The sequence below is a fragment of the Lagenorhynchus albirostris genome, chromosome 10, assembly GCF_949774975.1.
Source record: "Lagenorhynchus albirostris chromosome 10, mLagAlb1.1, whole genome shotgun sequence".
NCBI lineage: Eukaryota > Metazoa > Chordata > Mammalia > Artiodactyla > Delphinidae > Lagenorhynchus > Lagenorhynchus albirostris.
Genome location: NC_083104.1, coordinates 47,798,688 through 47,824,527, shown reverse-complemented (window position 1 = coordinate 47,824,527; position 25,840 = coordinate 47,798,688). Strand labels below are relative to the sequence as shown.

At 42.0% G+C, this 25,840-nt stretch overlaps 1 protein-coding gene across 16 annotated transcripts in view; it reads left to right on the top strand.

Annotated features, from left to right (window-relative positions):
- The window catches only part of DLEC1 (DLEC1 cilia and flagella associated protein), a 106,556-nt gene that overhangs the window by 25,700 nt on the left and 55,016 nt on the right, over positions 1-25,840 (top strand). For all 16 annotated transcript variants that reach the window (XR_009542883.1, XR_009542882.1, XR_009542881.1 and 13 more), the window contains 4 exons: positions 9,378-9,488; positions 11,012-11,205; positions 11,418-11,638; positions 12,447-12,525. Coding sequence is in view for 12 of the 16 variants with exons in the window: in XM_060162335.1 (XP_060018318.1) it covers positions 9,378-9,488; positions 11,012-11,205; positions 11,418-11,638; positions 12,447-12,525 (605 nt within the window). In the remaining 4 variants the exon portion in view is untranslated. The remainder of the gene's footprint in view (positions 1-9,377; positions 9,489-11,011; positions 11,206-11,417; positions 11,639-12,446; positions 12,526-25,840) is intronic.

Below are 25,840 nucleotides of genomic sequence, written 5' to 3'. Positions count from 1 at the left end.
AACGATTAGGTGTGACGCTCAAGGCTCTAGCCTGGGAAGGATTTCCCTACATGGTGTCTTTTAGGGCCACGCCTGAGTAAGGCTGTGATACAGCAGCAGCCCATTTACAGCTAACCTCAGTGTATCATGCTGACCCATCTCTGGACCAGACTGGGTTGCTCTTTTTAACTTTGATTTACAGAGAATTTAGAATGTGCACCTAAGTAAATAGAACAGTATATGAACTCCCATTTACCCCTAACTCAGGCTTAACACATGGCCATTTCTGTCCCACTCATTTCCCCCCTCATGATATTTTAAACAAGTTGCATACATTATATAATTCCACTGTAAATATTTTAGTATGTATCACTAAAAGATAAATGTTTTTGAAAAATAATGACATTATTATTATACTTGAAAATAGCAATAATACCTTAATATCAGATATCCAGGAAGTGTTCAAAATCAGACCTGAGTTTTTGTTCCTGTCAGTTGATCTTTGAAAGTTTCCCATGAAGCCATAGATATGAGTTGAGGGAAAAGCACAGGAGCAAAGGACATAGACAGTCTGGACCACCAGTTGATGTAATTAGCATGTGTCTTTTGGATCTGCTCAGGCCTAATCCCAAATATGCCATTTTCCCATTGTACAGTGGATTGCTCCTGTGCCCTCCCAGTCTTATGACTCAGTGGATCTGATAATACCCAGTCAAGATGAGTAGCTCTGGATGAATAGTCACTCGATGTCCCATAGTCAGTGCTGGGTCTATGCTCAAGCCCTATAGCCCATTTTTCAAATGATGAGTCATTCTCTTTCACAGTAGGCAGAGTTTTGCTCCAGAACCCTGAGTCTGTGTTACAGCTCTCCTACTGGGGCTTTCTAGAGACTCTCTACAATATTCTAATCCACCGTAGATACCTTTGGATTTGTTGCATTTTTGTGTGTCATGTGGCTTTAATGGCAGGACAGCTTCAGTCATAGCCTGGACATGCCATAGAGCTCTCGCTTGCTTTGAACCCCACTCAAAACTGGTAGCCTTTCAGGTCACCTAATAAATGGTTTGGAGCAATATTCCCATGTGTGGAATATGCTGCCTCCAAAATCTAAAGAGTTCTGCCAGTTACCACTCTTCTTAGTGGTAGGGGATACAAAATGCAGCTAGTCGTCCTTTACTTTAGAGAAGATGTTCTGGCATGCCATGTATTTAATTAATTAATTTATTTATTTATTATTTAGGGATTTAAATTTAAATTTAGGGATTTATTGGATCCCTAAAAGTTTCTTCAGTGTGTCAGTGTTGGAGGACAGAGGGAATGAAAAGCACCCACCAAACTGAGAAGGCATCGTGAGAGTGAAAAATGAGGGAGGCAGCTCCATATAATCAGTGGATCCATGGGTGAGATTGGGATCGGGTGGGCAATGACGCAGAAGCATTCGCAGCTGTACTCCACACCGCAGAGGGGCCATTGGGATAATTTCATAGTTAACCTCGGGTATGGGGCTAGGTGCTTGGAAACAGTACGTGCATTCCTAAGTTAAGATTTGTGAATGGGTGGGGCTTCCCTGGTGGCGCAGTGGTTGAGAATCTGCCTGCCAATGCAGGGGACACGGGTTCGATCCCTGGTCCGGGAAGATCCCACATGCTGTGGAGCAACTAAGCCCATGCGCCACAACTACTGAGCCTGAGTGCCACACTACTGAAGCCCGCATGCCTAGAGCCCATGCTCCGCAACAAGAAAAGCCACCGCAGTGAGAAGCCCGCGCACCGCAACGAAGAGTAGCCCCCACTCACTGCAACTAGAGAAACCCCGCGCACAGCAGGGAAGACCCAACACAGCCAAAAATAAATAAATAAAATAAATTTACATTAAAAAAAAGATTTGTGAATGGGTAACTAGTCTTGTGGGCCCCAGGAATACATCAGGGAAGGTTTTTCATCATTGTTTGGGGACTAATAGAGCATAGAGGCTACCTGGTCCTCATGATTATTAGGCAATATCTATTAACTACAAAGCCCTTGATGAAAGAGAAGTGATTCACTACGCAGCAAAGTCCTGGGTAGGGTCATTGAAAGGAGAGGAGAAACTGTAAGGGCCCAAGATGGCTGTCAGTCATGCTAACAGCCATACAGTCAGGAGCCTGAATCTTCTAGTCTTACTAAAATACTTACCACTTCGTGATCACCAAGTCCAATTAGTAAGTCATCAGTATAGTGGACTGGCGTGATGTTGGGCAGAGTGTCAAGACAACTGAGTTCCCCACAGGCTCTATTGGTTAGAGAGCAGGAGAGTTAGTGTATGCTCTTGTGGTGAGATAGTGATTGTGTGCTGATGTCCTTCTTACATAAAGGCAAATTGCTTTAAACCATCCTTACCAAGGACGATAGAGAACACACTTGCCAGACCAGTAGTCACATGTCAATGCTAGAAGCTGGCCAGTAAAGATACCACATTCAGTATGGCAGCTGTGATTGGGGCTACCACGTGGTTAAATTTATGGTAGCCCATTATCATCTACTCTATTTGGCTTCTGCAGGAGCCAGACAGATGAACTGAATAGTTTATGAACCCTTATGTATCCATCACTTAATCCCAACAAAACCATTCTCCCTGTATCCTTTAGGTATTTGATGATGGTGCTCATCTCTGCAAGGGGAGAGGGTTGCTTCTGCTGACCTGGAGTGTTCAGATGAGCCTGGAGGTTCAGCATTCTCAGGTTCATGCACCTCAATGCCTCATTCCAGGTCTTTGAATCTTACTCTTTTCCTGTCAGGGTCCTGACTTTGATACAGGAGACCTGTTGATGCTGTGCATTCAGTCTCCTTTGCTATTCTCCTTTGCTACCATCAGTTAGATCCCATATCTGATTTTCACACTGTCTGCCCTGCAACTTAGATGAGAGTCTCATTAGACATTGCCAGAGACTCTGACTTTCATGGTATGCCTTGTCCGTTAGTTGACGTGAGCCTGTAATTTTCTCTTTTTTGAAAGCTTCCAAAGCAGCCAGCCAATCCTTATAATTACCATTGCCCCCATACCATTCAGGGGTCATAGCTGTCACAAATGCCAGCACTTCACCTTTTACCACATCCCAGTTTACCACATATGAGAATCTTAGTTATTTGATGCTGTCATACTCCAGGAATGACCAGCAATGGAATCCTTTTTGCCATCTGACTAAAGAGTGATCCAGCTCCAAAATCCTATCCTGATAGTATTCACTCTAGTCTGGAAGCAATTGTTTTAGCCAGTTTCTCCCAAAAGCAAAGCCTGGATAAAATGGTTTCATGCAGGTAGTTTATTTGGGAGTGTGATCCAGACAGAAGGTATGCAGAACAAGGGAAGTGGAACAGGGAAGAAGGGAAAGATGATATAAAGATTTGTCATTCAGTTGGCCTCCACTACAGGTGACGCGTGCTCAGTCCCCCAGGACCTTTTGAGGAGCCTCATGAAATGGATATCAGAACCACCAACCACAGGGAGATGAAAAGGGGAAATATATCTGTTGGCTCCTGACCGCTGTTGGACAAGAGCGCTCCCCTCGTGTTAACTCCCTGTCTTAACCAGTCCAGGATGCTGTAACAAAGTACCAGAGTGGTGATCATTTTGTAATGTATAAAAATATCGCAACACTATGTTGTACACCTGAAACTAATATTATAAGTCAACTATACTTGAATAAACAAACAAACAAAATTCCCTGGAAGTCACTTCAGCTGGAAGAGAAGGGGCTTGACACAATGGGGGGAGGTGCCTTTTTGCCTACACCTCTGTGGTCAGAAGCAGTCATCGGCCGTCAGAGCACAAATCCCAGGTATTTGGAGGACAGGGTACTTTTGGCTCACCCAGACTCTCACAGACTGTGCAGGATGCCCCAGAAACACATGCACAGATGCCTGCCCTGGGACTGGGAGTGAGGGGTGGGTAGCTGCTACCATCCTAAGAGCTGAAGTCCACTGCAATTTCCTGTCCAAGCCTTCCCCTGGAAGTTACAAGTCTTGAATAGATGCCATGGTTACAAAACAGTTCCGTTAGACTGATTCTGCCAGTGCACCTTTCACCTAGGTGGGGAGACAGTGTCCTGGCGCTTTACTCCCCGTCTTCCCAGGATCCTCTCTCTTGACAGGCCTCCCCCTCTGTGGCGTGGCTGTAATGTTGCCCCATGACCACATGCAGGCTCGCGCTTGGCAGCAGCACCATGCAAATGACGCTGTGCTCCTCTCACCGCAGCACGTCAGGAGGCCCGGGTGATGCTAGCCTTGATTACCTGGTCAGGTTGGTGTCTCCACATTAAATTCACCATGTCGGATGATAATTGATTACTGCTTTGTGGAGAGGTATTCTCACATTTGACCAATATCTTTTTTCCTCATCAAAGCTCCATCAGCACTCACTGAAAACTCTTTTCTAAGTCAACCATCTCTCTGGCAGTGCTTTCTTAATTTATTTGTTAAAGAAATTGGGTCATTTTTCCTGTACACTTGTCCATAGTCTGGATTTTGCTGATTTCAACATTGTGGTGTCATTTAACCTGTTCTTATGATCCCTGTATTCCTTGCAAGTCAGTAGTTAGTTGTAGAGACATTTTGAGGTTTAAGTTCAATTTGGGGGGCAGAAGGGGAAAGACCAGTTCATAGATGGTGCTGTGTACTCCCTTCAGGAGGTACATGATGTCTCTGTTTTCGTGGTATTGCCAGTCTTTGCCCAGATCTGTTGTTTCATTAGGGGTTATAAATTACAGTGAAATGCTAATGATACTGAAATATTTCTATAAAGAGAAACTCTTCAGTATCTACTTTGATTACTCCAAGATAGGAGCAGAATTAATTCTTTCCCCTTATCTGACAGTTTTTAAAATAATGAGTTGGTTTCCCTAACATCTGCCAACGATGACTAATGAGGTTTGGTTAGTCGGTTTTTAGTATCATTATGACCTCATAGGTTTCATAACTACAATTATATTTATTCTTTTTTTTTTTTTTTTTTTTTTGGTACGCGGGCCTCTCACTGTTGTGGCCTCTCCCGTTGCGGAGCACAGGCTCCGGACGCGCAGGCTTAGCGGCTATGGCTCACGGGCCTAGTCATTCCGCGGCATGTGGGATCTTCCCAGACCGGGGCACGAACCCGTGTCCCCTGCATCGGCAGGCGGACTCTCAACCACTGCGCCACCAGGGAAGCCCTGTATTTATTCTTATTGATGCTCGAACTGTCCCATCTTTGGCCAATTGGAACATTTTCAAGTTGACACCTGACTCTTTTGACACAACATTTGTTGTCTGTGATAACTTCCTTACTTTCTGGAATGGTCAGATGTTCCAGGTTCATCTTGTGTATTTATTGCCCCAGACCTGGAATCAGCCGTTTCTCTAAGAAGCCCTGGTTCCTTTATTCCGCCCCGCCCCCGCCAAAGTCTTTGATTTATCCTCCTACATCCCTGAAAATCATCATTTTCCAGGTTCGTAGGGACAGTGCTTTTAGGGTTGGGAGACCTGACATATCTGTGGCCTGGAGGGAGGGAGAAGTGGAAGATATAGTGGCTTCGGAAAGCATTACACTCATGGGGTCCTGCTGAGGACCAGAGGATGGGTAAGATGCTTTGCATATGTTATTCCACTGAATCCTTCCAACAACCCTGCGAGGTAGGTTTTCTCTCCATTTTACAGGTATAGGAGCTGAGAGAGGAGCTCAAGTAACTTCCCTAAATTCCTACAGCTCAGAAGGGCTGGGACCCAGATTTGAAGTTGTATCTGCTGTCAAAGCCCATCTCTTTCTTCTCTCAAGAGGAGGAGGAAGGCCTATTGTCCAGGCACAGTGTCACACGGGTGTAGCTGACTTCCCCTCGGGTGTGGCTCTGAGTGTGAGGCCCCATGCCATGTCAGGTCTGCCCGCTCTGAGGCTCAGCCCCATTAGACAGTGAACACTCAGTGTAGAATCCATATCTCCTCCTGTTGCCCCTTCTCTGCAGCAGAGTCGTGTAGCCGCCAGGCCCCCTCCCTCAGTCGTGGATTTAGGCAGAGATTATTGGTAGCAGATTCTCAGGAAGATTTATTGATTGCCTGACATCCACTGAGTCCTTGGAGTCTGATACTGTCCCTGTCTTTGGTAGGATTCTTTTGGCTAAAGATCAGGGGAGATTAAGTAATTATTTATTTGTTTATTATTAAATTTATTTATTTTTGGCTGTGTTGGGTCTTTGTTTCTGTGCGAGGGCTTTCTCTAGTTGTGGCAAGCAGGGGCCACTCTTCATCGCAGTGCGCGGGCCTCTCACTATCGCGGCCTCTCCCGTTGTGGAGCACAGGCTCCAGACACCCAGGCTCAGTAATTGTGGTTCATGGGCCCAGTTGCTCTGCGGCATGTGGGATCTTCCCGGACCAGGGCTCGAACCCGTGTCCCCTGCATCGGCAGGCAGATTCTCAACCACTGTGCCACAAGGGAAGCCCTTCTTTGTTTATTTTTAATGAAAGTGGAATAAAACATTGAGAACTGTGAAATGAACATCAGCCAGGAGAGTTTCCCAGTGACCTTCATTTTATGTTTTTACCCAAGATAATACTAAGTTGTAATCAGACATTATCTGCCCTGGTTTCTCAGCCTTCTGCTGGCAATGTTTCTCTTTTTGATTTCAAAAGTAGCAGAAGTAGAGACCTTAATCCAGTTCCCTGGACACCCCTCTGGTCTCTGCTTCTCAGGGCAGGGCGAGGTGACCCAAGAACACCTTTTATAACTTGGATGATTGATGGTAAGGACATTCCCCTGAAATATTTGTTATTTGAGGCACAGAAGCAGACTTTCTCTGTTTGCTGATACAAACGTCACATGGTGGAAAACATGCGTAAATTCTCCAGACAGGGGGAGAAAGATCAGAATTCAGCAGAACGTCCTGTGCTTTTGTTCCCTTCCCTTGCTGCTATCTTATTTATTTTTTATTTTTGGCCACATAGGGTCTTAGTTGCGGCATGCAGGATCTTTCACTGTGGCATGCGGGCTTCTCTCTAGTTCTTCTCTCCAGTTGTGGCGTGCGCACAGGCCTAGTTGCCCCATGGCATGTGGGATCTTAGTTCCCTGACCAGGGATCGAACCCGAGTCCCCTACGTTGGAAGGCGGATTCTTTACCACTGAACCACCAGGGAAGTCCCAGCCTTGCTGCTATCTTATCTGTATTATCTTTTGGGGAATGGAGCAGCCAACCCCTGGCAGAGCCGTGCTCAGGAGCAGGGTCCATGTAGGAAGCCCACCCTTCCCAAGTGGAAGGAGATGGTCACAAGGCCAGTTCAGGGTGCCCAAAGCTCACCTGGTCCATGGACCAGGCCTGACGTGGAGAGAAACTTCCCAAAGACCTGATAAGAAACTGCCGCTCCCTCCCCCAGACACAACACCGAACTGCCCACACCCTGGGGTAGGACCGTGGGAGTAATGGTGTCCGAAGACAGAGGATACATCTCCTTGCAGCATGGCCTTTGCCCTTTATCTGGAAGCTTTATTTTATCTTTTAATATTTCAAATAGGCCATCACCAAAGTACTTGGGAACTGGGCTGGACTGTGTCAGTTGGCATTGCTGTCACTCCCTGGTGAGGTCTCTGTATTGCAGGGATCCACACGTTCCCAGAATGGACCTTTTACCTGTGGTTCCGGGATCGGTCACTGATGAGAGGCTCTTGGTGAGTTTTGGAAGGGGAGGCCTCTGTTCTTCAGAAGCAGTAGCAGGCAGATGACCGAGCAGCTGTGAGTTTCAGAGCAGAGTCCAGATCACGTCCTGAGAGCCCCCTGCTTCAGTGCTGCTGGCTGAAGTTGTTAATGATGAATTCCCTGACCTCTCTCCCACTTTGTAATCCTCTGCGTTCAACAAGTGCCCTCCCGCCCTTTTTTGGCCGTGCTGCGTGACTTGTGGGATCTCAGTTTCCCAACCAGGGATTGAACCTGTGTCCTCGGCAGTGAAAGCACAGAGCCCTAACCACTGGACTGCCAGGGAATTCCCTTAACCCCTTTGTATACGGTATACATAGAGTAATTCCTGTTTTCCTTGTCGAAACTTGACTATTACAGTAATAGGCCAAATCTCAAAGTTCTTAAATTAACATATTTGATGGGAGAAACACGTGCTCTTCACTTGTCTCACCTGTACCTTTGGTTATAGGGAACCTCCGGAGGGAAAGGCCATTTAAAGGCACCATGTTGGTTAATGGAGCAAGCAGTAAAGTTTGAAAACTTTCAAGTCTTCCATTCACCCTGTTTACTCCTTAATTTTTATCAAAGTAGTCGTGTACATGGTTTAAAAAAAATCAAATTGTTTCTAATGAAATATAAAAAAGCCCCCACCTACGTATGTCATTACACATTTGTGCAAACCCATAGACTTCACAACACCAAGAGTGAACCCTAATGTAAACTGCGGGCTTCATGTGACAATGATGTGTCAGTGTAGGATCATCAGTTGTAACAAATGTACCATCCATGGGGGACGTTGATAATGGGGGAGGCTCTGCATGTGGTGGGGGGAAGTGGGTATTTGGGAAATCTCTGTACCTTCCCCTCAATTTTGCTGCAAACCTACCACTGCTCTAAAAATGTCTATTGAAAAATCCTCCACCTCACCTCTCCCAACTTCAGTCCACTTGTCAGAAATGGCCATTTTTAGCTCTAATTCTTCCGGAAACCTCTAGATAACACATCTTTTCTACTGTTTCCTGGCTCATCAACCATAGATAATATCAACTTCCCACTCTATTAAATGAGATTTCCTCTCATGTGTCTGCCAGTCGTTTGGGGGTTGGCTGATCTAGCTGGGCTTGGCTGGCTAGATCAGCGTCCAGCTGTGGGTCCAGCTGAACTTGGCTCCCTGCTGCAGGTTGGGCTCAGGTCTGCTCCACGTGGACTCCTGCTGGGGTCCAGGATGAAGGGGCAGGAGCTCTTCTCAGGATGATGGTAAAGGCACAAGAGGGAAGGCTCAGCTGCATGAGCACCTTTCAAAATCCTGCCAGCCTTTCATGGTCAAAGCACATCACATGGCCAAAGTCAAGGGTGAAGAAGTGGGCTCTGTCCCTAGTAGCAGGAACTAAACACTCACATGGCAGGGGGCGTGGATACAGAGAAGAGTGAAGAATTGGGGCCACTCATCAATCTACCCTGTTTCTCCTAACTCTGTTTTGTTATAGACCTCTCTGCAAGTAACTGTATTTTAGCTCAAATCATACCACCACACAGCCTTGCCCAATGGTTGGCCTCTTTTAAGTGGCCAACTTAAATACTTGCTGGTTAGTTTCTTAAATCTCAAAATGACCACAGGTTCTAAGAATTTTGTTAGGTGGTTTAGGCTTGGAGGATGAAGAAAGTTTGGGTGTAGTTTCTTTGACATCAGTGTGCCTTGAAACACCTTTTCTCATTCTCTTCTGTGTAGTGAAGACCATCTTCAGGTGGTGTGTGGACAACGAGTTGCTACAGAAGCATCATTTGATCTGCCCGAATGATTACTACAGCGATACAGTGCCCTTTTGCTCTGCACCTAAAGGTAATGCCTCTGTGCTCTCTTTGTGCTCTCTTCGAGCCTCTGATACCATTCCAGAGAAATTCTGTAGTAGTGGGACCACACCAGCCACCTTCGCTGCTATTTACTTGTTCATAGATGTTTTTTTCCACTTTTCTTGAATTTGGTAGTGGCTCTTGGGAGGGTCAGCTCTGAGCGTGCCACTTCCTCACTAGCTCCCTAACATGTACAAGATAAAAGTCTCAGCTCCTCAATGAGGAATCTGACTCTCTAGTCCATTGCCCAACAACAAGATGTGAAAATGTTTAGAAATGGAGTTGAATGAACCAAGACAGGGAGGGTCTGAAGACATATGAGCCAGGGAGCAAGTTTCTGATGGAGTCAGAACACGGACCTAGGGGTTCTGCATACCCCTTACAGGCCAAGAGCAACTTTGAGTGTGGAGGGAAGTTTGGGTAGGGAGGCGGAGAAGGATGTGTGTGTGTGATACTAGGCCAGTTTTCTGTGCTGTAGAGGCAAGATCTTCTGAAAATGAGTGGAGTGGGAGGCTGTGTTGTGGGCTTAAGCAGCAAGGTAGAATTTCAGAAGAGCCGCCATGTAGATCCTACGGCCAAACATCGGGATGGCGGCCTAGCGGTGCCAGGCTCCAAAGACGAGCTTGTCAGCAGCCCCAGTCAGTGGGACTCTGATGACCTCTGGGGGACCGGAGCTGAGAAGGCATTTGGGTTGCAAGGACTGGGATCCAGAGAATTGAGGGTGCTGACGAGGAAAGAGTTGCACTGACGGCCTGGGCCATGCCGAGAAGTGAGGCCAGAAAGAGGTAGCAGAACCAAGTGCCATGGGGTACTCGACCACTTAGTATTTTATTTTGTTTTATTTTATTTTTATTATCATTTTTGGCCGCACTGCGCGGCATGCGGGATCTTAGTTCCCCGACCAGGGATGGAACCCGTGCCCCCTGCAGTGGAAGCATGGGGTCGCAACCACTGGACCGCCAGGGAAGTCCCAAGCCACTTAGTATTTTAAAGTTGGCTGGACACTCAGTATCTTAGGCAGCTCAGTAAGGATGGATTTAACATGTATTGAGGATTTACCTGGCACTGTGCTAGGAAATGTGATGGTACCAGTTTCATTGCATTCCTGCTAGCAATATTGAATGTTCTCATTTAACCTTTTGGAGATGATCTTATAGGTATTAAAAAGCTAATACAAACTTTGATTTGTCATGTGAACCTTTTAAAAAGCATGTTCACGTATGATGTACATGTACATGCGTGTGCGTGACAACGGTCCACTCATGTTCTTGACCATGTTTGGCAACTGAACAAATACATGAACACTCTAGTCCTAAGTCTCGAGGATGCAGAGTAAGTTCCAGGAGTAATTGATACACTGCAGGGCAATTACATCTGGGGTAGGAAATATGAACATTTAGGGGGAAAAGAATACCAAGCTAACTGTGCCTTTGGTGGTTTCATTAAGTCATCTTGGAAGCGTCCACCTCGTCACCTTGGTATAATAACTTATTTTTTTTCCTGGTGCTACAGGTGCCTTTGTCCCTGGATATTCAAAACTGACATTTAGTTTTGAGAAACGTTCTGTCCCAAAGATAGAGCTGACCAAGAAGCTTGCCTGCAGGAAGATGCCCTCTCAGTCTGAAGAGGAGACAGACTACACCATGGACAGCCTGACATGGGACTCATCTTTTAAGGGCAAACTCAGATCCAGAGCAACTGCCGAGGTGAGTGCTGAAGCCTGTGAGTGTGTGGGCGGTGAGGCAGGGCGATGACAAGGGGGAAGGGGCTCCTGGTGACACACGACATTGTGATGAAGCCACAGCAAAATAGAGAGGAGGGTGTCTTTGGCCACCTGTGGATCATGAAGTCGGCAAGATATCAACACACACAGCCCCCCCGCTTGTCGTTGACGCTATCCTTTTCTCGTGTTTCAAAGAAAACAGGTTCACCGAAGAATAAAAACTGGATGAACCATTTACGTGTGCCCCAGAGGCAGCTGGAGCGGCTTCTGCTCGCCAGGATGGAGAGTCGGAACCGCTTCCTGAAAAACCCTCGCTTTTTCCCTCCTAACACTCCGTTTGGAGGCACGTCTCTTCTCTTTCCTCCCAAGAAGTCAGCACTGATAGGAGAATTCCAGGATGGAGAGCTGGAAGAGAGGTGTGTTTTTTCCTGACTCGTATTCTCAGAAAATCTGACCCTGCAGAGGAAAACTCAGAAGGTCCTGAGTCTGCTTTGGCTTCTGGAGGATCCTAGACGTTTGGGGGCGGGGTGTCAGTGTCCGAATAGAGCAGGGCTTCGGGGCTGCCTTCCGGCGTGGCCTTTGGACACCCCCAGAGTCCTGGGTTGTGCTCTTCTGACCTGCCAGTCTTGAGGAATAGGGATTAGTGTTGGCCCTTGTTTATATCTGAATGGTCTGGATCAAATGGGAGACATTTCTATAGCCATGTGCTCCTTACATTAAATTCATGTGTCTTGGATAATAAAAATGTTTAAAATCTGTGTAATGACAAGTAATTATTATAAATTGTGATGTTTCTTTAAGAGAATGCCTTTGGCTATATTTCAATAATTGTCCGTACGAAGGGAATGAGTTGCTTCACTGGTTCATAATTCTAATGGACTTAAAACGATTAATGTTTCTTTATTAAATATCTTTTTATTAAGAAAAATCAGAAAAGATTTGCCAAGAAAACTAGCACCTATATTAAAAACCCAATTAACGTATTGGTGTTTAAGCTTCCAGAGTTTTTCCTCTGCATATTGAAAAGGAAATATGTAGATATATGTGTTTTCACAAAGATTTGATCTTGCTGTAAAGCTCTTTTGTGACCTGCTTTAACAACAGCAAAAGCCAACAGATGACACATTGCCTATCTCTTTGATGGCTCGGATGTATTTCTTTTCCATGAATCAGTCACATGGATGAAACTAACAGCCTTTCTCACCCTTTCTTGTCCTCCCACAGTTGTGCTGATACTCCAGTGTTTCTAGCTAAGCCCTCAATCGCATTTTTCACAGATTATGAAATTGGACAAGTTTATGAGGTAGGACTCTGGTTTCTTTACACATCCCACCCTGCTTCCTTATTTTTAAAAAGTCTTTGCTGTGAAATTTTAAAACCATACACACACACACACACACACACACACACACACACACACACACACACACAGAGGCCATACACAAAACTAGGGAAAAGACTGTAAAGAACGCTGATGTGCCCATCACCCAGCTTCAACAGTTACCTACATTCTGCAAATCTGGTTTCGTCTGTTATCCTCACAACTTCATGTATGTGTGTCTGTGTGCGCATGCATTCACTGGAGTATTTTAAGGAAAAGCTTCGATAGCATGTCATTCTTCAGTTAATACTTAAGTGAGTATCTCTAACAGATAAGGACTGTTAAAGAATAACCATCATCATACCCAGCAATATTAACAGTGATTCCTTAATATCAACCAATATACATCCACATCTGATTTTTAGCTATTTATTTTTTTTAAAAAGTCAATTTATAATTGGTTTCTTTGAGTCAGAATTCAAACATTGCATTTGGTTAAAGTATCTCTTATTTCTCCCTTAGTTTATAATTGCTGCTCCAGCCTTTTCTTTTTAAAAATGCCATTTATTTGTAGAAGAAACTGTAATTTCTTATATTCTGGATTTGGCTAATTGCTTTATTTTTTGTTTTTTTAGTTTAATTTTTATTTTATATTAGAGTACAGTCGATTTACAATGTTGTGTCAGTTTCAGGTGTACAGCAAAGTGATTCAGTTATACGTATACATATATACATTCTTTGTCAGATTCTTTTCCCATATAGGTTATTACAGAATACTGAGTAGAGTCCCCTGTGTTATACAGTAGGTCCTTGTTGATTATCTGTTTTATATGTAGTAATGTGTATATGTTATATCCCAAACTCCTAATTTACCCCTCCTCCCACCTTTTCCCTTTGATAACCGTAAGTTTGTTTTCGAAGTCTGTGAGTCTGTTTCTGTTTTTATATAAGTTCATTTGTATCAATTTTTTTAGAATCCACCTGTAAGTGATACCATATGATATTTGTCTTTCTCTGTCTGACTTACTTCACTTAGTATGATAAACTTTAGGTCCATCCACATTGCTGCAAATGGCATTCTTTCATTCTTTTTTATGGCTGAGTCATATTTCATTCTATATAGGTACCATATCTTCTTTATCCATTCATCTGTTGATGGACATTTAGGTTGCTTTCATGTCTTCGCTATTGTAAATAGTGCTGCAGTGAACATTAGGGTGCATATATCTTTTCGAATTATGGTTTTCTCCGGATATATACCCAGCAGCAGGATTGGTGGATTATATGGTAGTTCTATTTAGTTTTAAGGAACCTCGATACTATTCTCCATAATGATATTACCAATTTACATTCCCACCAACAGTGTAGGAGGGTTCCCTTTTCTCCGCACCCTCTCCAGCTTTTATTGTTTATAGAGTTTTTGATGAAGTCCATTCTGACTGATTGTAGTTTCGATTTGCATTTCTCTAATAATTAGTGATGTTGAACATCTTTTCATGTGCTTTTTGGCCATCTATATGTCTTCTTTGGAGAAATGTCTATTTAGATCTTCTGCCCATTTTTTTATTTGGTTGGTTTTTTTTTTATGTTGAGCTGCATGAGCTGTTTGTATATTTTGGAGATTAATCCCTTGTCGGTCTCATCATTTGCAAATATTTTCTCCCATTCTGTGGGTTGTCTTTTTGTTTTGTTTATGGTTTCCTTTGCTGTGCAGAAGCTTTTAAGTTTAATTAGATCCCACTTGTTTATTTTTGTTTTTATTTCCATTACTCTAGGAGGTGGATTGAAAAAGATATTGCTGCAATTCATGTCAAAGAGTGTCCTGCCTGTGTTTTCCTCTAAGAGTTTTATAGTGTCAGGCCTTACATTTAGGTCTTTAATCCATTTTGAGTTTATTTTTGTGTATGGTGTTAGAGAGTGTTCTAATTTCATTTTTTACCTGTAGCTGTCCATTTTTCCCAGCACCATTTATTGAAAAGACTGTCCTTTCTCCACTGTATGTTCTTGCCTCCCTTGTCATAGAGTAATTGACCATAGGTGTGTGGGTTTATTTCTGGGCTTTCTGTCCTGTTCATTGATCTATATTTCTGTTTTTGTGCCAATACCAAACTGTTTTGATTACTGTAGCTTTGTAGTATAGTCTGAAGTCAGGGAGTCTGATTCCTCCAGATCTGTTTTTCTTTTTCAGGATTGCTTTGGCTATTCAGGGTCTTTTGTGTCTCCATACAAATTGTAAAGTTTTTTGTTCTAATTCTGTGAAAAATGCCACTGGTAATTTAATAAGGATTGCATCGAATCTGTAGATTGCCTTAGGTAGTATAGTCATTTTGACAATATCGATTCTTCCAATCAAAGAACATGGTGTATCTTTCCATCTGTTTGTGTCATCTGCAATTTCTTTCATCAGTGTCCTATAGTTTTCAGAGTACAGGTCTTTTGCCTCCTTAGGCATGTTTATTCCTAGGTATTTTATTCTTTTTGATGTGATGGTAAATGGGATTGTTTCCTTAATTTCTCTTTCTGATCTTTTGTTGTTAGTGTATAGCAATGCAAGAGATTTCTGTGTAATAATTTTGTTTCCTGCAACCTTACCGAATTCACTGATGAGCTGTAGTAGTTTCCTGGTAGCATCTTTAGGCTCTTCTGTGTATCGTATCATGTCATCTGCAAACAGTGACAGTTCTACTTCTTTGCCAATTTGGATTCCTTTTATTTCTTTTTCTTCTCTGATTGCCATGGCTAGGACTTCTAAAACTATGTTGAATAATGGTGGTGAGAATGGACCTCCTTGTCTTTTTCCTGATCTTAGAGGAAATGCTTTCAGTTTTCCGACGTTGAGTATGATGTTAGCTGTGGGTTTGTCATATGGCCTTTTTTATGTTGAGGTGAGTTCCCTCTATGCCCACTTTCTGAAAAGTCTTTATCATAAATGAGTGTTGAATTTTGTCAGAAGCTTTTTCTGCATCTATTGTGATGATCATATGGTTTTTATTCTTCAATTTGTTGATGTGGTATATCACACTGACTGATTTGTGGGTATTGAAAAATCCTTGCATCCCTGGGATAAATCCCACTTGATCATGATGTATGATCCTTTTAATGTATTGTTGGATTTGGTTTGCTAGTATTTTGTTGATAATTTTTGCATCCATGTTCATCAGTGATTTTGGCCTGTAATTTTCTTTTTTTGTAGTATCTTTGTCTGGTTTTAGTATCAGGGTGATGGTGGCCTCATAGAATGAGTTTAGGAGTATTCCTTCCTCTGCAATTTTTTGGAAGAGTTTCAGAAGGACAGATGTTAAGTCTTTAAATGTTTGATAGAATTCTCCTGTGAAGCCTTCTGGTCCTGGACTTTTTTGTTTGTTGGAAGTTTTTAAACTACAGCTTCAATTTCAGTAATTGTGATTTGTCTGTTCATATTTTCTATTTCTTCCTGGTTCAGTCTTAGAAGGTTGTACCTTTCTAAGAAATTGTCCATTTCTTCTAGGTTGTCTATTTTATTGGCATATAGTTGCTTGTAGTAGTCTCTTATGATCCTTTGTGTTTCTGTGGTGTCCATTGTCACTTCTTCTTCATTTCTGATTTTATTGATTTGAGCCCTCTCCCTTTTTTTCTTGATGAGTCTGGTTAAAGGTTTATCAATTTTGTTTATCTTTTCAAAGAACTGACTTTTTTGTTTCATTGATCTTTTCTATTGTTCTCTTCATCTCTATTTCATTTATTTCTGCTCTGATCTTTATGATTTCTTTCCTTCAACTAACTTTGGTTTTTATTTTTAAAATTTTAATTAATTAATTAATTATTTTTTGGCTGTGTCGGGTCTTAGTTGTGGCACGTGGGGTCTTCGTTGCAGCATGTGGGATCTTTCATTGCAGTGCGTGGGATCTTCATTGCGGCGCACAGGCTTCTTTCTAGTTGTGGCATGCAGGTTTTCTCTCTCTAGTTGTGGCGCGTGGGCTCCAGGGTATGTGGGCTCTGTAGTTGTGGTGTGCGGGCTTAGTTGCCCTGCAGCATGTGGGATCTTAGTTCCCCAACCAGGAATCGCACCCGTGTCCTCTGCATTGGAAGGCAGTTTCTTTACCACTGGACCACTAGGGAAGTCCCTAACTTTGGGTTTTGCTTGTTCTTCTTTCTCTAGTTGCTTTAAGCACAACGTTAGGATGTTTGTTTGAGATTTTTCTTCTTTCCTGAGGTAAGAGTGTATTGCTATAAACTTCCCTCTTAAAAGTGCTTTTGCTGCATCCCATAGGCTTTGGACCATTGTGTTTTCATTTTCATTGGTCTCTAGGTAGTTCTTTATTTCCTCTTTGATTTCTTCAGTGATCTGTTGGTTGTTTAGTAACATTGTTTAACCTCCATGTGTTTGTGTTTTTTAGTTTTTTTCTTGTCATTGATTTCTAATCTCATAGTGGAACAGCTGTACTTCTCTGTCTTTTCATTTTGTCTAACTTTCTGTGTTTGTGGCCTCCATTCCTCAGGCTGCAGGATTATAGTTCTTGCCTCTGGTGTCTGCCCCCTGGTGTGTGAGGTTGGTCCAGGTGCTTGTGCAGGCTTCCTGGTGGGAGGGACTGGTGCCTGCCCACTGGTGGGTGGAGCTGGGTCATATCCCTCTGGTGGGCTGGCTCGTGTCAAAATTTGTGTTTATAAGCAGCTGTGGGGTCAGGATGTCTTTAGGCAGCCTGTCTTCTGGTGGGTGGGCCTGTGTTCCCACCCTGTTGGTTGTTTGGCCTGAGATGTCCCAGCACTGGAGAAGTGCAGGCTGTTTGGTGATGTCTGGTCTCAGTGCCAAAATGGCAACCTCTGGGAGAGCTCACGCTGATGGGTATTCCCTGGGGCATACGCCACCAGTGTCCTTGCCTCCACAGTGAGCCACAGCTGACCCCCACCTCCCCAGGAGACCCTCCAAGACCCACAGGTGGGTCTGGCCCAGGCTCCTATGGAGTTACTGCTTTGCCCTGAGTCCCAGTGCACGTGAAACCTTGTGTGCGCCCTCCAAGAGTGGAGTCTTTGTTTCCCCCAATCCTGTGGAGCTCCTGCACTCAAGCCCCACTGGCCTTCAAAGCCGAATGCTCTGGGGGCTCCTCCTCCTGATGCCAGATGCCCAGTCTGGGGAGCCTGACGTGGGGCTTGGAACTCTTACTCCTATGGGAGAACCTTTGCAATATAATTATTTTCCACTTTGTGGGTTGCCCACCCAGTGGTTATGGGATTTGATTATATCAGAAAAGTGCCCCTCCTACCATCTCGTTGTGGCTTCTTTGTCTTTGGGTGCAGAATATCTTTTTTGGTAGGTTTGAGTTTTTTTGTTGATGGTTGTTCAGCAGTTAGTTGTGATTTTGGTGTTTTTGTGAGAGGAGTTGAACTGAAGTCCTTTTACTCTGCCTTCTTGTCTCAGTTTGACTCTCGCTAATTGCTTTATTTGGTGACATTAAACATATTCCTTTATCCTCCATGTATTTTATAAACTTGTCAGATGTAGAGGTTTGATTAGATTCATGTTCAAGTTTTTTTTAATTTTTAAATTTTTTTGGCAAGAATACTTCTTTGGTTGTGGTGTATATTTCTTGTTGAATCCCATCAGGAGAACGTGATACTCGGTTTTCCTATTATTGGTGATGAATGGCTTCAGGTTTTATGAGCCTAATTCATCCTTTATAAAGTTTTTATCAATGTTTTATTTAATGGTTTTAGTAGCATTAGATGATTGTTGCCTAGATCAATTTTTTTTAATTAGGGGTTATAAAACGGTGACTTCTAATTCTGTTATTCTTTCTGCATTTATTACCTGTGATTTCCTGTTTTTAAAAAAACTTTCCCTCAAACTTCTGTTTATATCCCCTCTTCCTTAAATTCTCCTTACCTCTATAGATAACTATTTCTATTAGTTTGGGTTCTTCCATTGTTTCTTTTTGGAATCATAAGCAAATATGTAGATATATATTTGAACCCTTTCTCCTTCTTACTGTCCACACCTTGCTTTTTTCACTTAACAGTATGTCTAGTGATTACTTCAAGAGCAATATGTAGAGACCTTTCTCATTCCTTTTCCTAGTTTCCCTCTTGCTGCTAGCCTCCTTCCATCCTGGGGAATCAGGTCAAGACCAAGCTTAGCAGTCACCAGTTCTGCTCACCATATGCAAAGACAGCTATTCTTAATGATGACAGTCCCTTCACACACACATGGATTGTACTTTACAGTTTAAAGAGCACTTGCAAAGCCATAATTCTTTAGGAACTCTCATCCACCCATAGCAAAAGCAGACTAAGATGTCAGGCTTTTGGGCTAAATGTTAAAGAAAGCATTTTGTTTACTTCTTGAACTCAACAGTTATGTATTCTCTTTTGGACTTGTGTGCTTGGGATTTCTGTGTCTGGTCATCACATTTCAAAGACAGTTGGAAAAGTTGGCAGAGACTCAAGAGAAAGGGAGCTGAAATAATTTCAGTTTGGGCATGGAATGGGGCAAAGGGATGGCTGCCCAGGGACATACAAAAGCCATTTCCTTAGGACCTGCAAGTGTCCACTGTGGAGCCTGTAGATGAGGTGAGCTTAGGTTGCATAGGACCATCTTCCCCTCCTGTCTTTACTCTTCTGTGGCACAATTTTTTTTTGAAAAGCTTCTTTATTAACACAAATTACTATTCTTTTTTTTCTTTTGTAAATTTTTACTTATTTATTTTTGGCTGTGTTGGGTCTTTGTTGCCATGCACGGGCTTTCTCTAGTTGCGGTGAGCCAGGGCTACTCTTCCTTGTGGTGTGCAGGCTTCTCATTGCGGTGGCTTCTCTTGGTGCAGAGCACGGGCTCTAGGAGTGTGGGCTTCAGTAGTTGTGGCACGTGGGCTCAGTAGTTGTGGTTCATGAGCTGTAGAGCACAGGCTCAGTAGCTGTGGCACATGGGCTTAGTTGCTCCATGGCATGTGGGATCTTCCGGGACCAGGGCTCAAACCCTTGTCCCCTGCATTGGCAGGCAGATTCTTAACCACTGTGCCACCAGGGAAGTCCCTGTGACACAATTTTATTTATCTTCCCCACTAGATTGAAACCCACATGGGCAGGGGTTATTTCTAGGTTTATGTTATCATTTTATTATTAGTGCTGGCATATAGTAGGTCCACTGACTGAATTACTTGAATACTTGAATATGGGTCTACCTCTTAGCCTTGCCTGCCCCTGATGCAAGGTAAATCAAGAACAAATGAAAGGGGCCTCATTTTACTAAAAAAAAAAAAGAGTGTGTGTGTATGTGTGTGTGTATGTGTGTGTGTGTGTGTGTGTGTACTTCTCAAAGGGTTTGTTTGTGGGTCACCCACCTGGCAGATATGGGATTTGATTTTATCATGATTGCATCCCTCCTGCCATCTTGTTGTGGCTTCTTTGTCTTTAGATGTAGGATATCTTTTTTGGTAGGTTCCAGCATTTTTTTGTCAATGATTGTTCAGCAGTTACTTGTGATTTGGGTGTTTTCATAAGAAGGGCTAAACTCACATCCTTCTACTCTAACATCTTGTCTGAGATCTTCCCAAGGGGTTTCGATAAGGTGGTGAATGACAGCTTACAGATGGTTTCGTAAGGTCACTAAATATGCAAAATGGTTAAATATAGAGGGAAACCTGCTGTATAAAAAATAAATTTAATTTAAAAAAATATATAGTGAAGTATATGTAAAATAATGTTAAAATTAATCAAAGCACAGCATAATGATTATGAGTAAGATCTGAGTACATATGGCTGGAAGAAGCCACTTACACTGCACAGAGAATCATACATAATTAGCACATTTCAGGGAAGGAGTTACAGTATCATTTTTTTCTTAACATCTTTATTGGGAACAGTATCATTTTTTTCATAAACTTGTGTTGACACTGATGAAAACTTCTATTTATTTTTTAATTTGGGGGATTTTTGTTTTTATTGAAGTATAGTTTATTTACAACGTTGTGTTAATTTCTGATGTATAGCAAAGTGATTCAGTTATACATATGTATATACATTCTTTTTTTTAATATTCTTTTCCATTAAGGTTTATCATAGGATACTGAATATAGTTCTGTGTGCTGTACAGTAGGACCTTGTTGTTTATCCATTCCATATATAATAGCTTGCATCTACTAACCCCAATCTCTGACTCCATCCGTCCCCCTCCCCCCGCCCGGCAACCACAAGTTTGTTCTCTATGTCCATAACTCTGTTTCTGTTTCATAGATAGGTTCATTTGTGTCATAATTTGGATTCCATATGTACATGATGTCATATGGTATTTGCCTTTCTCTTTGTGGCTTACTTCACTTAGTATGATAATCTCACGTTGCTGCAAATGGCATTATTTTGCTCTTTTTTTATGGCTGAGTAATAATCCATTGTATATACACACCACATCTTCTTTATCCATTCCTCTGTCGATGGACATTTAGGTTATTTCCATGTCTTGGCTATTGTGAATAGTGCTGCTGTGAACACAGGGGTGCACAAATCTTTTTGGATTAGAGTTTTGTTTGGATATATGCCCAGGAGTGGGATTGCTGGTAATTCTATTTTTAGTTTTCTCAAGAACATTCCATACTATTTTCAGTAGTGGCTGTACCAACTTACATTCCCTCCAGCAGTGTAGGAGAGTTCCTTCTTCTCCACATTCTCTCCAGCATTCGTTATTTGTAGAGTTTTTAATGATGGCCATTCTGACTGGTGTGAGGTGGTACCTCACTGTAGTTTTGATTTGCATTTCTCTAATAATTAGCGATGTTGAGCATCTTTTCATGTACCTCTTGGCCATTTGTATTTCTTACTTGGAGAAATGTCTATTTAGGTCTTCTGCCCATTTTTTGATTGGGTTCTTTTTTGTTGTTAAGTTGTATGAGCTGTTCGTATATTTTGGAAGTTAATCTTGTATCCTGCTACCTTGCTGAATTTGTTTATCAGTTCTAGTAGTTTTTGTGTGGAGTTGTTAGGGTTTTCTATATATAGAATCATGTCATCTGCATATAATGACAGTTTTACCTCTTCTCTGTCAATTTGGATACCTTTTATTTCTTTTTCTTGTCTGATTGTTGTGGCAAGGACTTCCAATACTATGTTGAATAGAAATGACGAGAGTGGGCATCCTTGTCTAGTTCCAGATTTTAGCGGGAAGTCTTTCAGCTTTTCACCATCGAGTATTATACTGGCTGTAGGTTTGTCATAAATAGCTTTTATTGTGTTGAGATATGCTCCCTCTCTACCCACTTTGTTAAGAGTTTTTATCATGAATGGATGTAGTATTTTGTCAAATGCTTTTTCTGCATCTATTGAGATGATAATGTGGTTTTTGTCTTTTGTTTCTGTGGGTATCACATTGATTGATTTGCATATGTTGAACCATTCTTGTGAGCTTGTGATGAATCCCACTTGATCATGGTGTATGATCTTTTTTATGTGTTGTTGGATTTGGTTTGCTAATATTTGCTAATATTTGCTAACATTTTTTGAGAATTTTCGCATCTATATTCATCAAAGATATTGGCCTGTAATTTTCTTTTTTGGTGGTGTCTTTGGTTTGGGTATCAGGGTGATGGTGGCTTCATAGAATATCTTTGGGAGTGTTCCCTCCTCTTCGGTTTTTTTGGAAGAGTTTAAGAAGGACTGATATGAGTTCTTTGTATGTTTGGTAGAATTCTGGTCCTGCACTTTTGTTTGTAGGGAATTTTTAAATTACAGATTCTATTTCACCTCTAGTGATTAGTCTGTTCAAATAATCTATTTCTTCTTGATTCAGTTTTGGTGGGCTGTATGTTTCTAGAAACTTGTCCATTTCTTCTAGGTTGTTGAATGTGTTGGCATATAATTGTTGATAGTATTCCCTTACAGTTTTTTGTATTTCTGCACTATCAGTTGTTATGTCTCCTTTTTCATTTGTTATTTTGTTTATTTGTGTTCTCTCTCTTTTTCTCTTGGTGAGCCTGGCCAGAGGTTTGTCAATCTTGTTTACCCTTTCAAAGAACCAGCTCTTAGTTTTATTGATTTTTTCTGTTTTTTTTTCATCTCTATTTTATTTATTTCCTCTCTGGTCTTTATTATTTCCTTCCTTCTGCTGACTTTAGTTTTTTTTTTAATTCTTTTTCTAATTCTTTTAAGTGGTAGTTTAGGTTATTTGAGATTTTTCTTGTTTTGGAAGGAAGAACTATATTGCTATGCATTTCCCTCTAAGAACCACTTTTGCTGCATCCCACAGATTTTGTATGGTTGTGTTTGCATTGTCATTTGTCTCAAGGCATTTTTAAATTTTCTCTTTGGTTTCATCATTGATCCATTGGTTCTTTAGTAGCATGTTGTTCCGTCCCCATGTAATTGTTTTTTTCTCCTTTCTTTTTCTGTGGTTGATTTCTAGTTTCATGCCATTGTGGTCAGAAAAGATGCTTGAGGTAATTTCTATACTCTTAAATTTGTTGAGGTTAGTTTTGTGCCCTAGTATGTGGTAAGTCCTAGAGAATGTTTCATGTGCACTTGAAGACAGTGTGTTCTGGTTTTTTTGGATGTAATGTCCTGAAAATATCAATTAAGTCTATCTGTTCTATTGTATCATTTGGGATCTCTGTTGCCTTATTGATTTACTGTCTAGATCTGTCCATTGATGTGAGTAGGGTGTTAGTCTCCTACTATTATTGTATTCCTGTCAATTTCTCCCTGTCTGTTAGTATTTGTTTTATATATTTGGGTGCTCCTATATTAGGTGCATATATGTTGACGAGTGTAAAATCCTCTTCTTGTATTGATCCTTTTGTCATTATATAGAGTCCTTCTTTATCTTTCTTTATGGCTTTTGTTTTATGTTTTTTAAGTTTTTAAAAAAATATTTATTTATTTATTTGGCTGTGTTGGGTCATAGTTGCAGCACACGGGATCTTCATTGCACAGTGCGGGATCTTTAGTTGCAATGCGTAGGATCTTTTAGTTGCGGCATGCAGGATCTCTAGTTGCAGCATGTGAACTCTTAGTTGCAGCATGTGGGATCTAGTTCCCTGACCAGAGATAGAACCTGGTCCCCCTGCATTGGGAGCGTGGAGTCTTAGCCACTGGACCACCAGGGAAGTCCCTCTCTCCATTCTAGCTGCTGCAAACCAGTTGCTGCATTCTCCTCCAAGGCTCTGAAGCTCCCCTGCTCTCCTGGCTGAGCTCCCCGCTGGTGAGGGGACTTCCCAGCATGCAGGAATCTTTTTTCTTTCACAACTCCCTCCCAGGGTTGCAGGTCCCATTCCAATTCCCTTCTCACTGTCTTTTTATTTTATTTTATTTTTTGCTTTTTTCTTTTGTCCTACCTGGTTATGTGGAGATTTTCTTGCCCTTTCAGAGGTCTGAGGTCTTCTGCCAGTGTTCAGTAGATATTGTGTGAGAATTGTTCCACGTGTAGATGTATTTTTGATGTATTTGTGGGAGGAGGTGAGCTTCATGTCCTTGATGAGCTACTCCACCATCCTGATCCTGGACCTGATGAAACCTTTTAAATTAAAAAAATATGAATGAGAATTAGGTTTTTTCACTGTTGCAAAAAGAAGTTACATATAAGGAAAAGGGGAATGCTAGAATGCACTCTATGGTGCTAGATTGTATTTGGAAGTGTAAATATGGATTCATGGTTTAAAAATATAGGTGTGTATGTTGGGGGGGATAACACATACACACAGTTGGATAAATACAAGAATAAATGTAGATGTATGTGAATGTGTTGGTTAGTACACATGCATATATTTCTCGGCTGTATCTACTAGAGAGAGAGAAATAATGACACCCTAGTAGCATTTAGCACACCTGTTCTATGGATCTTGGTTTCTAAGTACTATTTTCCAAAAAAAGGAACCCAGAGCTCATTGGAAAACTGTTTGATTCCAGGGTTGAGGCAGGGAAAATAGGAAATGAATGTAGAGCATCTTGTGGTGCCAGAAAGTAAGGAAGTGCTAGAGAGAGAGAGAAAAAGAGAGAGTGTGTGTGTGAGTAGGGGAGAGGGCATGTCAGAAGGACACAGAGCTCCCAATGGCCAAAAGAGAAACAACTCAAGCAACAAAACAAATAATAATGTTATTAGATTATAACCCAAAGAATAAAGTAAATATCCATGAGTCCATACTAATATAAGTAAATATCTGAATAAATAAATGGGAGAAAAGGGACAACTCTTTGTTATGAAAGAATTCTAATTAATAATGTAGAAAGAATGAGAATTTAAAAATCATCATTAGGGACTTCCCTGGTGGCACAGTGGTTAAGAATCCGCCTGCCAATGCAGCGGACACAGGTTTGATCCCTGGTCTGGGAAGATCCCATATGCCACGGAGCAGCTAAGCCTGTGCGCCACAACTACTGAGCCTGTGCTCTAGATCCTGTGCGCCACAACTACTGAGCCTGCGTGCCACAACTATGAAGCCTGCACACTCTAGGGCCCGCATGCTGCAACTGCTGAGCCCACGTGCTGCAACTACTGAAGCCTGCATGCCTAGAGCCTGTGCTTTACAACAAGAGAAGCCACTGCAATGAGAAGCCCGCTCATCACAATGAAGAGTAGCCCCCGCTTGCCATGACTAGAGAAAGCCTGCGCGCAGCAGCAAAGACCCAACACAGCCTAAATAAATAAATAAATAAATAAATAAATAAGAAAAAACCCACACTAAAAAAAAAATTTAACCATTAACTATCACACTAATAAAATCTGCAGGCAAGACATACTAATAGATGCTAAAATTATTGGGTAGAAGTGTGAGCAGAAACATAATTCCATAGTCTCTCCCCAAATATTTAGCAATTACAAAGGAAAAATAGTAACTGTACAGTAGAGAATCCTGGAAGACACCAATTTAACCAAGTGGTTAAGGTTACCATCACCACTAATAGGACACATCAATAGCATATAACCCCGATATGATATACCGGGAAGGGCACATCACTTTTGTGGTATTCCTACAAATAATGCACAACCTCAATCCATTCATGAGTAATCATCAGAGAACTCAAACTGAAGGACACACTGTAGAGAGACATTCTACAGAATAACTGACCCGTACTCTTTAAAAGGCTCAAGGTCATGGAAGGTCACAGACAACAAGGAAAGATTGAGAAACCGTCACAAGTTGGAGGAGACTAAGAAGATATGACAGCCTAATGCAATCGCAGATCCTGGATTGGATCCAGGAATAGAGAAAGGATGTTAGTGGACAAACTGGAGAAGTCCACATAAATTCTGTTCTTTCATTAATATATGGTACCAAGCTTAATTTCTTAGTTTTGGTCATTGTTCTGTTGTTATCTAAGATGTTAACATAAGGGGAAGCTAGAT